Source organism: Magallana gigas, chromosome 6, assembly GCF_963853765.1.
Source record: "Magallana gigas chromosome 6, xbMagGiga1.1, whole genome shotgun sequence".
Lineage (NCBI taxonomy): Eukaryota > Metazoa > Mollusca > Bivalvia > Ostreida > Ostreidae > Magallana > Magallana gigas.
This window is the reverse complement of record NC_088858.1, coordinates 21,259,111-21,274,004: the sequence shown is the minus strand read 5'-3', so window position 1 is coordinate 21,274,004 and position 14,894 is coordinate 21,259,111. Positions and strand designations below refer to the sequence as shown.

At 32.5% G+C, this 14,894-nt stretch overlaps 1 protein-coding gene across 4 annotated transcripts in view; it reads left to right on the top strand.

Moving 5' to 3' along the window:
• Positions 1 to 14,894, top strand: part of LOC136269675 (uncharacterized) — a 129,751-nt gene that overhangs the window by 56,358 nt on the left and 58,499 nt on the right. For 2 of the 4 annotated variants that reach the window (XM_066086594.1, XM_066086598.1), the window contains exons 43-50: positions 94 to 163; positions 306 to 372; positions 615 to 700; positions 894 to 1,020; positions 1,109 to 1,150; positions 1,359 to 1,496; positions 1,610 to 1,720; positions 1,838 to 1,906. In XM_066086594.1, the coding sequence (XP_065942666.1) occupies positions 94 to 163; positions 306 to 372; positions 615 to 700; positions 894 to 1,020; positions 1,109 to 1,150; positions 1,359 to 1,496; positions 1,610 to 1,720; positions 1,838 to 1,906 (710 nt within the window). Of the gene's footprint in view, positions 1 to 93; positions 164 to 305; positions 373 to 614; positions 701 to 893; positions 1,021 to 1,108; positions 1,151 to 1,358; positions 1,497 to 1,609; positions 1,721 to 1,837; positions 1,907 to 2,647; positions 3,783 to 14,894 lie in introns of those variants that run through there. The other 2 variants (XM_066086593.1, XM_066086595.1) reach the window with 2 other exon arrangements.

The following is a 14,894-nucleotide window of genomic DNA, read 5'->3' as shown; positions in this document are numbered from 1 at the left end:
TACTTCCGAGGTAACACCAATTGATTTTTGGCAGACTTGTAAACAACGTTAAACTTTTAGACAGGTTTTTATTATTCAAATATTATATTACAGGTATCCCCATCCTGATTACATCAATAACTCTTGGAGCGTTTTGGGGAAAAGGTTACCACCTACAATCTTAGTATGTGATATTCAGAAGATAGCCACACAATATACAAAATTATCCGATATAACATTCCTTCCAATAATTTATTATATCATTGACAATTTCATTATACTTGAATTTCGTAAATGGATTCTAACACTTTACTTTGACTGTTTAGTTGCTGGTTAAGCATGGAAAGTGGTTCTCTTTACATGTTCATCATCCCAGTCTGTTTAATCTGCGTGGTAAGTGTTAAACAACTATATTTCATATAAATGACATAATTAATTAAATTAATGCTTACCTCAATAATAGAGTTACATGTAACAGTCTTTTATTCATGATTTAAAGTATATTTTGTCGGAAACACTTCAGAAGATTCCGTTGTTATTAAAAAAGTTGCAACAAAGATATATCAATAAAAAGTTAACTTTTGTGTGTATTGATGTTTTAACATGTTTACTTTATCTCATTTATCTTATATCAGTTAAACGTACTGATAATTGTCTCACTCGTAAGAGTACTGTGTGCTTCAAGTGCAATGATGAAGTCTTCACTGCAGAAAAAGGCAACGTGAGTCAAACTAATCAGTTAGTAAAATTCAGATATACATATCAAAACCATTAATAACTTTTTAGCAATTAGTGGCGGGGGGAGGGGGGGGGGGGTAACCGATGAAAACAATGCAAGAAATTAGTTTTTAAATGATATGTTTTCGACATAAAGTTCTTTTAAAAAATCGTTTTATTTTATGTTGATCCGATAGATCCGGTCTGCGATCACTTGGAACGCTACTACCAGTGCTAGGAGTCACCTGGTTATTCGGAATTCTGGCCGTTAACGAAAATGCAGATGTGTTTCAGTATATCTTTGTTATTGCAAATTCTCTACAGGCAAGTCGTTCGTTTCAATATGCGTTTGTTAAATAGCTGTTAAATAGCTTAATACTTATGTTATTTTATGGTATTAATTATTTTTCAGGGGTTTTTCATATTTGTTTCGCACGTGTTGTTGAACAAAAAGGTAGGAGTACAAACATTTAGATTGACTGCAAGATAAATGATGCTCATTATTGATTGCCTACAAACTTATTTCAGCCTAGTCTTTACCTATATTATTCTCCAAAAATAATTTTTCCATGAGCATATATACAGAGAATTGAATTTGGTTACGTTCATCATCATTTTCATCATCATATCGTGTAATAAACATTAATCTCAATACTCACTAGGTAATGCAAGGTTTAAGGAACAGATACCCAGTCATTACTTCTCTTATAAGTATGGCTGAACACAGTAAACCGGAATCTGCTTCTGTTTCACGAAGTCAGTCGACATTAAAATCTAATGCACCGTTGGTAACAACAAAGGTAAAGAATTACGCAATCAATGTGATTCTAAAATAGTTTTGCACTTTTCATTATTTAACTTGGAATAAATACTTCCATGCAGCATTTATGAGGTTTATGATTGTTATTTTCAGAAAAAGAGTATATTTGAAAGAATTCGTAATAATAAAGTAAAGAAATCAGAATCATTTTTGACAGAAAGAACAGTATCTACTGATTGTCCTTCAAGTGTTTCCCATGAAAAAGTAGGTTGTATGAATTTTAAGTGCACGTTACATGTAAACCATTCGCATTATTTCGTTTATTTTGACAATGATTATTTCATTATTTTCTTTACGTAAATTACTTGCATCCTTAATTAGAGCTCTGCGATGCCCGAGAATGTATCTACTGATCACACGCTAAAACTTATTGCTGAAGAGGAAAATACGGTATGTATCACATATTTAATTCGATGATTTTTTTTCATTATACCTAATTATAAATATTATCCTAAAGCGTTACCCTCTAGTTACCTGATTAATCTAGGGCAATAAACCTTTATGTTTTCTCCACCATCAAGCAAAAATGTAAAAAAAAAAAAAAAAAAAAAAAAAAAAAGTCAACAATCGTAACTATGTAATTTTCTTGTCTTGTTAAATATATTATTCATAATACTACAAGTGCATTTTCAGCTAGATTGGGCTGCATTAGCTGTTGATTCGAGACTTTTCATTTCATCGAATTTACGTTTAATCAATAGCCTTTTTTGGCTTTTTTTAAAATGAAAAATCACCTTAATAAGATACAGTAAAACTCGAAGTCCTAAGGAACATGGATTTACCTCGTTATATCCGTCATTCGTTATATCCGTAATAACTCGTAATAATAACTATAGCGAATTCACTTCATTGGCCGAACCTTCCAAACCATTTCATTGTTTACCGACATTTTATTTTGCAGCTAGTCGTGTCGAAACGTCGTTCGTCCGAGGAATTTTATTTGCTTTTGGTCATCTTTTTAAAGGAAAAATCGCGAAAATCGGTTCGGTTTTGCAGAGATTTGTTATGAATTTTACCCGGGACCTGGAAAAAAACCCTCACTACATCAGAGAATTCGCTATATTCGTGTTCTTATTTAACAAATTTAACTGTATATCTAAAATTACATATATCTTTTTTTTTCCTTTTCAGAAAAGAAGATTTCGGTTTTCATTCAATTTTACCCCATGGAAGAAACAGTATACAGTGACAGAAATGTAAAAAGAACAATTAAGAGGTCCGCAATTGCAAAAGACACTTAAAGACTCCGTATATTACATTTTTAACTAGAGTTCATGAACTATTTCAACCAATTTATTAACCGTGCTGCATCACAGAACATTAGGGCTGTGAAATGTGTCTGTCTGTCGCTTTTTAAGTCAAAACCTTTATTTTCTCGTTTTGTGTTTAAACTCCTTGCTTACACACACTCGTACAGTACTGTATGCAACGGAAAAAGACTAATTTTCTACAAAAGTTTCAGTCCCAAAATATATACATGTACATTAAAGAAATAAAGCAATTTTTTTATATTTGTGATTTTTTGCCTTTATAATTTTGTTTCTTTTTGTTTATTATTTTAATTTGTTTGTTACCACCAGAACGTTTAACAATATCCATTTTCAAGATTTTAAAGAGTCGCTATTATCAGACTTTATCTTCGTTTCATATCTTTTAATTGATTTGTATTCTAATATTTTTTACGGCGCTACCGTTGTGGTGAGCGCAGCAAGCAAGAATTACACATACATTGCTGCATCATTGACATGTTATTTAGTTATTAACTATAAAAAGAATTTGATAGAGAGAGAGAGAGGAGAGAGAGATAATTTTAACATTTTAAAGTTAAAAAAATTCTTTACTTTTGGGTAGAATTCATCAGTCTGGCAAAACGTAATTTGTGTTTGATTTGATCAAAACTGTCAACGATAAATACAGTATTTTTGGGGTACTGTACCTTGTTGTTATCTGAATTTTATTTTTATCTTTCTGGTTCATAATTTTTTTATTTGTTTATTTTTGCATTCTTATTACATACGCTGTATCAGTGTCCTCGGTCCCTGTTTGTATGTGTGTAATTTCCCATTATCCAATTAAATGGTTTAACAATATGCAATATCTGTATAGATTTTTCAACTGTTAATTTTGTTTCTCTTTGTTCTTTTTTGTTTAGTTCAAAATGACATTTTTTTTTATCTTCCCGACTTATATTTACTGAACATGCATGCAAAATTAGCTTATTTGGATCGTCATTCGATATGACAATAAAGTATGGCTCTTGCTATTATATATTTAATCTATTTATCAAACAGCCCCCCCCCCCCAAATAAAATTCAAACATCATCTGAGGCAGGTATCGCAGTATATACCTAAATTGCTAGTATACGCATTACAGATGTTTGATCCACCTCTAGTTTACCGCGGGAAATATAGCGCGAGAGCACTGTGACGTCATCCATGACCTTTTTTGTCTTTGTTTACGTATCTCGACTCAATACGAAACAATGGAAGCATGTGACAAGTCTCTTGGATCTCGCCAAAGCTTGTGCAGTACTCAGAACGTGTCTTCAAACCTCAAGACACCGTACATTACGAATTAAATGTCGGCCATTTTTGGCATAGCACCACGGGTGAAAACATTAGAGAGCATTATGGGACGTAGACAGAAACATTTGTTTGATGAATCTATAGCTTTAGTTCGTTCTTTTTCCCGCGCACACTGGTTCTTAGAGCTCCCTTCGCTCGCTATTATACTATCCACATCATTCCTATTTTCAATTTTTAATATGTTTTACGGTGCTACCGTTCTGGCGAGCGCAGCAAGAATTACACATACTGTACCTTGCATCATTGTCAACTTATAGTTTTATTTAGGTATCAACGAACGTCAAAGACTTTTTGAGAGAGTATTGCTCTACAATAAGTATGCCAAAGGTACTAATTTTAATGGTTATAATACATACAGCGCAACCCCCTACCCAGAGAGAGAGAGAGAGAGAGAGAGAGAGAGAGAGAGAGAGAGAGAGAGAGAGAGAGAGAGAGAGAGAGAACCCGGTACCTATTTGTAGGTGTGTAATTTCCCACTTTTAAATTTAATGGTCTGACTATATGCAATATCTACATAATTTTTTACCGGTTTATTTTTTTTCATTTTATTCCTTTTTATTTAGTTCAAAATGTCCTATTGTTTATTTCCTCCCTTCTCATATACTTACCTGCCTACTGTACATGCATGCACAAGTAGTTAAAAAATGGATCGATATGACAGTAAAGTATGGCTCTTGCTAGTATATATATATATAGAATCTCTATATTAAAAAGATTAAAAACAAATCATGTGTCAATGAGGCAGGTATCGCTGACTATACTGAAATAGTCAGTACACTCATTACAGATGTTTGATCCACCTCTAAATTTATCGCGGGAAATATAGCGCGAGTGCACTGTGACGTCATCATGACTTTGTTTGTCTTTGTTTACGTTTCTCGACTCAATAAGAAAGAATGGAAGCATGTGACAAATCTCTTGGATCTCGCCAAAGCTTGTGCAGTACTCAGAACGTGTCTTCAAACCTCAAGACACCGTAAATTACGAATTAAATGTCGGTCATTTTTGGCATAGCACCACGGGTGAAAACATTAGAGAGCATTATGGGACGTAGACAAAAACATTTGTTTGATGAATCTACAGGTTTAGTTCGTTCTTTTTCCCGCGCACACTGGTTCTTAGAGCTCCCTTCGCTCGCTATTATACTATACACATCATTCCTATTTTCAATTTTTAATATGTTTTACGGTGCTACCGTTCTGGCGAGCGCAGCAAGAATTACACATACTGTACCTTGCATCATTGTCAACTTATAGTTTTATTTAGGTATCAACGAACGTCAAAGACTTTTTGAGAGAGTATTGCTCTACAATAAGTATGCCAAAGGTACTAATTTTAATGGTTATGATACATACAGCGCAACCCCCTACCCAGAGAGAGAGAGAGAGAGAGAGAGAGAGAGAGAGAGAGAGAGAGAGAGAGAACCCGGCACCTGTTTGTAGGTGTGTAATTTCCCACTTTTAAATTTAATGGTCTGACTATATGCAATATCTACATAATTTTTTTACCGGTTTATTTTTTCTTATTTTATTCCTTTTTATTTAGTTCAAAATGTCCTATTGTTTATTTCCTCCCTTCTCATATACTTACCTGCCTACTGTACATGCATGCAAAAGTAGTCAAAAAATGGATCGATATGACAGTAAAGTATGGCTCTTGCTAGTATATATATATATGTATATATATATATATAAAATCTCTATATTAAAAAAAGATTAAAAACAAATCATGTGTCAATGAGGCAGGTATCGCAGACTATACTGAAATAGCCAGTACACTCATTACAGATGTTTGATCCACCTCTAAATTTATCGCGGGAAATATAGCGCGAGTGCACTGTGACGTCATCAATGACTTTGTTTGTCTTTGTTTACGTTTCTCGACTCTATACGAAGGTATGGAAGCATATAACAAATCTTTTGAGTCTCGCCAAAGCATATGCGGTACTCAAAACGTGTCTTCAAACTTTAAGTCACCGTAAATTACGAGTTAAAAGTCGGCCATTTTTGGCATAGCACCACGGGTGAAAACATTAGAGAGCATTATGGGACGTAGAGAAAAAAATTTGTTTGATGAACTGTAGGTTTAGCTCGTTCTTTTTCCCGCGCACACTGGTTCTTAGAGCTCGCTTCGCTAGCCGGCGCTGCGCACCGGCGAGCTGCGCAACTTATAAACATTTAAGAGAGGTAATCAATGCTTGGTAAGAGATTACAATGTTTGACGTCTTAAATGAATTATATATTGAAATGCAGTTGAGGAGGCTGGATCACAGGGGCATCGTATCCGCTCTACACTCTATGACATATATATAATAATACACAAGGGAAGAATCGAAAGTAGGACACGATTTGTAAACAATGTCAAAAACAACTTACTTCACAAAAGTTACGCAAATCCTCGCACACAATGTTGCAAATGTTGTCAAAAACACGTTCACACTCAAATATTCCTAATAAACTCGGTAAAAAGCATTTTTATCCCATTAAAACCGCTGTCTGCTGCAGAAACCCAATCTCTTCGCCCAAGAAAAGATAACTCTGTACTTTCTCTCTATATATGTTCAGTAATGATAGTAGAAATTTCGGCAGTAAACTGTGTAAAATGTCTGGGGAAATTTTCGTCGTGTAACGTATGTTACTACCGTAAGCATAATAAGTTAACATGCGTTCCGATATATTTGGCATGTACTTTAATTAGCGTAATTTAAAAAACAAATTAATATATTTCCTATCATTTAATCTTTTGTAGAAACGTAAATATACTAGGCTAGTAATTTGATATTGACAATTAAAACAATGCTGAAATTCTTAGGCAACGACAATTAATTTTGAAGGTTAAAATTGGAATAATTGCAAAGACAAAAAATGAATAATGAGTATTTTAATTATTGAATAAAAAAATAATATAATTTTTTTTTATGTGAACACCAACGTAGTTTTCCATTAACATTTTAAAGAAGAAAAAAATATTTAAAATTTCCCCAGACATTTTACAGTTTACCGCCGAAATTTCTACTAGCATTACTGACCATATAGAGAGAGAAAGTACAGAGTTATCTTTTCTTGGGCGAAGAGATTGGGTTTCTGCAGCAGACAGCGGTTTTAATGGGATAAAAACGCTTTTTACCGACTTTATTAGGAATATTTGAGTGTGAACGTGTTTTTGACAACATTTGCAACATTGTGTGCGAGGATTTGCGTAACTTTTGTGAAGTAAGTTGTTTTTGACATTGTTTACAAATCGTGTCCTACTTTCGATTCTTCCCTTGTGTATTATTATATATATGTCATAGAGTGTAGAGCGGATACGATGCCCCTGTGGCTGGATGGTCAACAAAATAACCAAAAAGATCTGCATTAAACTTTTAAATGTGATGTTTTGGACGATGAACTATTATCTTAATAACATAAAAATCCGAAGGGTTAGCTTTTAAATATTTTTTGAACATTTTCCGTTTATCAGTTTAAGAGCTCTTTGTTTTAAGGAGATAAATATTCATGTAGCCTTAAAATGGCCACGGCCGTCTTAAGTAATTGTTGTTAAATACCGGTATCCCATAAAACTAGCGAGTGAATTATGCAATCATGATACAGGAGAATTTTTTTTCTAAATTGTATTAATTTGAACCAACATGTGCAACTGTGCATTTAAGTCAGCATATGTTTTCACGTTTTCCGTTTCAAATATTTACGAAGACAATTGCTTTTATTAACTACATATCTATATGACCAAAAATTTTAATAAACAAATAATAAATGATCGTTCGTAAGATTGCGAAGTTCCGCCTCCTCTTTCGTAATTTCAGCGCCGGACATCCATTGCCAGTCTCGGCATGTGTAAGATTGGCCGTGGTTTCCTTACATTGCATCAAATCTTAACTTATAAATTCCTTTTATAAATTAAAGTTGAATTTACGTTCAATTTCAATACGCATTTACGAAAACATAATGCAGAAATTTTATATGAGTTCTAGATAGGGGACGATGTGTTCTGTCTTACTGATGTAAAAAGGGTTAAATGCTTTGAACATTTTGCATTTGTATTTCTATCGGAAAGGATAAATAGAAACTATGGTTGTTGTACCAATGATATACTACGTTTTCTTTTCAAAAATGATTGACATGCATTAAAAAAAATCACTTCATGATTAATTTGTTGGGGGAAATAAGATATTGGCAAAGTGTAAAATCATTTTTTTTCTCTTTCTTTTTTGAAACAAATTAAACTCTTAAGAGATTCTTGTCAGCAAGTAAAATGAAAAAGGTCATGTTTTACGAATTTACAAGAAAAGGAAAAAAAAATGTCAACATTGTAAAATGAAGCTACATGTAAAACTTATCACACTTCGCTTTCCCTTCATGCTAGCTTAATAGCTAAGTAGTAATATAATCCTTTTGAGAGTCAACTTGTGAATGTCTCATTTAGAACCTTCATCTAAACAAAGCATACTAAAACAATTGAAATTATAAACTGTTGAAATTGTGAAAGTGATGGTTCCTTGAATTCTATTGTAGTAGGCGGTTCGTCATTCTGGCCAACACATTTATACGGGTTTAGAGTTTTCTAACCCCTTACTTCTTTCATATAGCTTAAGATCGGTTGTCCCTTTACTTATTTATCAAGAAAAATTGTATAAAAATGAGGAGCATCGCGTGTATCCTTAAACACTGCAAGCAGCAATGATATGCATAAACAAAGAACTAAGTGAATTTATTATAAACAAACATAAGAGTAAAAGATACCTAACCGTTATAGTGTCATTATCTTAAAACATTTTCAGTAGGTAGGCTCGCTACATGTTTGTATTGAATTCAGTTTAACATTATTTTTCTTATCAAAATTAAAGTGTGTTGAAAAAAATATACTGGTCATCACGAAAATGGCGTTAAGTTGGTCAAAATGACAATCTAAAAGGGTTAACAAAATTTCCTCATATAGGCTCGTCAATGGAAAGAATTAGTGACACGCAATCATTTATCGATCAAGCATAGATGTTGTCATATGTAAAGTGTGCTGAGTCCGTAAAATTGTGTCTTTTACGAAAATGGTGCTAATTAGGTAAGAATGGCGTTTCAAATGACGAATAGCTAGATTTTATGAATTTAAAGACGGGGCCACGTGACCCCGTCTATTGGTTTACTGTCAGCCGAAGTCTCAAACCGGAAGGCACGCATAGAACACATGAATTGAGTCTACGCGAAAGAAAATATTGCAGAAAGTTTTCATGCATTTCAGTAAAAATGTATTATAAAAACATGCATTGAATCTTTTTTAAGTCCTCTGTGCATAAACAAAGTTCTATTTAGAAAATAAACAAATAGTTTTATTGATCAAAATATTCTTATTCGGGTTCAATGTGGAACGAGTTACGTAACTGAATGCACAGCGCCGTTGACAATTCAGTTGGTGTACGAGCTCATTAATCAATAGACGAGGTTGATGGTGGAATGGAAATTAAAGTTCCCAAACGCAATGTGCCATTTTTGAAAAATTGTGAATTTTATTTTGACAATCTTTCACCTGAATACTACCAAACTTCATGCTCAAGCCGAAGTTAAAATCGGGACGGGTTATACACAGATGTTTTACAAATTAAATAGGTGTTTCATTGGCTTCAAGTCTACATGCAGTATGACTGCTGTTCGTCTCTAAAGGAATTTTGTACAAAGAAAATAAAAAAAGTCTGAATTTGCCCGTTCGTTTATTAGCTCTTACGTTGATTAAACTGAATTCAAATTTTAAACAATGCATTGTAAGCATAATCTATAATAGATTATACATTTTGGAAGACTTATACATCATATAATATATACAATCTTATCGATTGAAGAACCAAGTTAAATGTTAATGTTCATGTTTTCCCGCGGCTTAGTTGGAATCAGACTTGATGTGAATTACATTGTCAAATAATGCATTACATTACCATTACTTCATGAATTAGGGCACTACATTACCGTTACCATTACTTAATTTTCTTGAAGTAATGCATTAGAATACCATTACATGAGTAAACTAATGCATTACCATTACTTTGTGAAAAGTCAATAAGTAATTTAAAAACTAAATAAAGAGTTTTTGTATATATTTCATAAATAAAACATGCTTAAAATATTTACAGGTTCCTGTTCACTATCAGGTTCAAATTTAATGACTTATACAAGATTGCTGTTGCTCTTGTAGTTCTCAAAGTAAGGTTGGTCCCGTAACATTTACACGCTAATGGCGGAGTTGACAATCTCTCTGATTTTCGGAGTATGGATTTTAATGAAAGGAACGGTTGTATCGTAATTCGCGAGGTGATGCACAAGTTTACACAAAAAAGTAGCAAGTGGCGAACGGATTTATTTTTGCCTATTAATTTTGCATGAATTGAAAATGAAGAAAATCGTGTCAGATAAGTCAGTCTTAAAAATCAAAATGGCGACCGTGATTAATCTTTTTATTGTCAAAGTTCTTGGAATCTTATTGTAAAAAAAAATATTTCAAACGTCAGGTGCCTGTGTTTGTTATCGGTATACAAATGTTCACTTTGTTTGTTAATTCAGCAGTTTTAGAGTTTTCGGGGTTTTCATAAAACTTTTATTACGGATACCGTCCGACTTGTGGATTTTCCCTTGGATCACAAAATCGAATAAATCTAATGATTAAAATTATCTACTTTGATATAGTTGTTTGATTTTCCCGGTTAGTAGTAATTTTTTAAAAATTTCTTGGGGTCTTATTTTACATAATATACTGTTGTGTCAATTTTCTACAATTATGAAGGCCGGGATTGAGTAAAATTTAGACAAAGTATCAGACAATTGCAAAAAGCCAAATTAACATAGATTGTAACAACTAATTCAAACTCCTAAATTTTGGAAGCATATTCGAGGAAATCCAGGACAATTACAAATTCAAACTTTCAAAGACCCCGTCTTTCAGTACTCTCAGTACTTTGATTTTCTTAAAGTTTCCCTAAATGGAGAAAAAGCATGTGACAAAACTCGTATTTCTAATCTCGTATCTCGAGTGAGGCTTCTGAGCTTTTTTAGAATCAATATCAGGTATTGTAGGTCTTAGATCATTAAAAGACATATCGCATGTTTTTAAATTATTGGGATTTAACATTTGTGTCAAACTAATTAATATCAATTACCTAATATTGCGGTTTTGAAATTTTAATTAGAAAAGAACCAAGGCGACACCATAAACAATATGAAGTTTAAAATTTTTAAGGGGTTGAGTCTCAACCCATCTTAAAACAAACAAAACAAACAAAATCAAGGATAGCTTTTATCCGAGGAGAGTCATGTTCACACCTTGAGTTTTCCTTCTTGTATTATTGATATACGATTTACAAATATAAGTATAAGCTTTGAAATTTCAATATATGACAATCACACAACTATTTTGGTTGTGCCATTTCACTAAAGCATTTAATGAAATAAATTTCACGCCAAAAGTATTACAAATAATGTAAACATGAATGATCTAGAGGGTTTAATTAATCCATGTAGTGATTGTTTGAATAATGATCATAACAAAAAGAAAAAGTAAAAATTAATTATTTTCACCAACAACACGTAATAAAATTTCTGACTTGCAATTTATTTTTTCCAAATTATTTTGTATAACATTTCAAAATGCAGTTAAATTTTTAGAGAGTCAAAAATGAATTTTATGCAAAATAAGTATATATATGTCGCCATGGAATTAATTATATAGATATGGTTTTATGTATCTATAAATATATTATAACCCCGTTTTTATTTAGTTTCTTATCAAAGAATTATCATAAATATTTCACAACAAATTAACTGCTTGTATAAAGACGTTTAAGTAGGTATCTACAAACAAATGTAGGGATGGTTTGTGCTCTGTAACGTTGTGTTAAAAAAAACCCTTTAATTCAGAAATAAGGAATCATTTGTTGACTTTGATGGGATGATCATTTCAGTCTGGTACACTGTATATGATCTGATACAAAAAAGCCCGACGGGATCTGATAGATTTGATCACGTACCGACAGTAATGATCAACCCTTTTAAAAGGCATGCAAAATAATACTTTCTTGTTATTTAAAAGTAACATCTTTTCAATAATTGGTCTTACAATTAAAATTACTTATATTTTTACATCATTTCAATTATGCAAAGCTCTGCTTGTGATCCACAAGTGTACGTTTAATGACACATATCGATTAAAAGTAGTGGAGACTGTGTAGTAAGCTTGAATTTACATTTGCAATAAGCTTCTTTATATAAACCTATAAAATAGCAAAAATGTTAAATTCTGTGTGAACTTTCTTATGACTTCAAAATTGTTAATGCTCGCATTTATTGTTTCACGGTTGCGAAATTGTAAACGTGAAAACTAATCAAAAGGTGGCTATTAAAAATGGGGGATATATTTATTTATTTGTGAGTGTTCTTTTTGGGGGGGAGAGAGGTCAATTTCAGAAAAGATAAGCATCAGATACATGTAGCAACAATAGAAATAACTAGATACGATCTCGTTACGAGTAACGAGTAGGTCTTCCGTTCAATTTTCTAAACGATACGATTAAAATATCAATGAAATTTCAGAATTTCCACTCAACCCCTCCCTTTTAGATAATGTATACGATTTTCAATATCCTTTACAATGTATAACAAATTGTTTTGCTTTTTCACCTACAGTACATTAAAGTTTTAAGATTGTAGTTCTTTAAAAACTCTTATTATGTCATCAAAAGGTGTGACAATGAGTTTAACAAACTGATATTGTTACGATCAACATCTTTGCATCCATAATGAATTACAAAATCTTTATCGTTTTTAAGTTATCTGTAATAGAATTTACGACAGTCTTGGCCCCTAATTTAAGGGGACAGCCCCTTTTTTTGATTTTATACGAAAGGTCTTATGAATACTTAGATTTTTTGTGCTTACACTTATCTAAAATTGTTGTTCATTTTTGAGATACAAATGTTAAATATTTTAGGGGCCAGCCCTCTGGATCCTTCATGGGGACAGACATTGGTGTTTTGATTAGTGCAATCGATTAGAATCATGAATGCAAGCATTTTCTCTTCTACAATGCCTAACAAAATATGTTTCCTTTTCTAGATATAATGCGTCCAAGTTTAAGTACTTTGGCCCCTAAAAATTCCTAATTACATCATAAATGGGCGTGGCAATAATTTTGTCTGTTAGATATTGTTACGATCAACAACTTTGCTTCTATAATGCATTACAAAATCTTTATCGTTTTTAAGTTATTTGTAAATCAGTTTACGAGTCTATTGGCCCCTAATTTAAAGGGACAGCCCCTTTTTCTTGATTATATACGAAAGGTCTAATGAATATTTAGATTTTTTGTTCTAACACCTATCTAAAATTATTGCTCATTTTTGAGAAACAAATGTTTGAATATTTTAGGGGCCAGCCCTCTAGATCCTTAATGGGGACAGATATTTGTGTTTTGATTAGTGCAATCGATTAGAATCATCAATGCAAGCATTTTCTCTTCTTCAATGCCTAACAAAATATGTTTCCTTCTCTAGATAAAATGCGTCAAAGTTTAAGTACTTTGGCCCCTAAAATCCCTAATTACGTAATACATGGGCGTGGCAATGATTTTGTCGGTTAGATATTGTTACGATCAACAACTTTGCTTCTATAATGCATTACAAAATCTTTATCATTTTTCAATTATTTGTAAAACAGTTTACGAGTCTATTGGCTCCTAATTTAAGGGGACAGCCCCTTTTTCTTGATTTTACACGAAAAGTCTTATACATACTTACATTTTTTGTTCTTACACCTATCTTAAATTGTTATTCATTTTTGAGATACAAATGTTTGAATATTTAAGGGGCCAGCCCTCTAGATCCTTCATGGGGACAGACATTAGTGTTTTGATTAGCACAATCGATTAGAATCATCAATGCAAGCATTTTCTCTTCTACAATGCCTAACAAAATACGTCTCCTTCTCTAGATATAATGCGTCCAAGTTTAAGTACTTTGGCCCCTAAAAATTCCTAATTACGTCTTCAATGGGCGTGACAATGATTTTGTCTGTTAGATATTGTTACGATCAACTACTTTGCTTCTATAATGCATTACAAAACCTTTATCATTTTTCAATTATTTGTAAAACAGTTTACGAGTCTATTGGCCCCTAATTTAAGGGGACAGCCCCTTTTTCTTGATTTTACACGAAAGGTCTTGTAAAAAGATACATTTTTTGTTCTTACACCTATCTTATATTGTTATTCATTTTTGAGATACAAATGATTGATTTTTTTAGGGGTCAGCCCTCTAGATCCTTAATGGGGACAGACATTGGTTTTTTGATTAATGGAATCGATTAGAATCATCGATGCAGGCATTCATTTTCTCTTCTACAATGCCTAACAAAATATGTTTCCTTCTGTAGATATATTGCGTCAAAGTTTAAGTACTTTGGCCCCTAAAATTCCCTAATTACGTCTTCAATGGGCGTGACAATGATTTTGTCGGTTAGATATTGTTACGATCAACAACTTTGCTTCTATAATGCATTACAAAATCTTAATCATTTTTCAATTACTTGTAAAACAGTTTACGAGTCTATTGGCCCCTGATTTAAGGGGCCAGTCCCTTTTTCTTGATTTTACACGAAAGGTCTTGTAAATATACATACATTTTTTGTTCTTACACCTATCTTAAATTGTTATTCATTTTTGAGATACAAATGATTGATTTTTTTAGGGGCCAGCCCTCTAGATCCTTAATGGGGACAGACATTGGTTTTTTGATTAATGGAATCGATTAGAATCACCAATG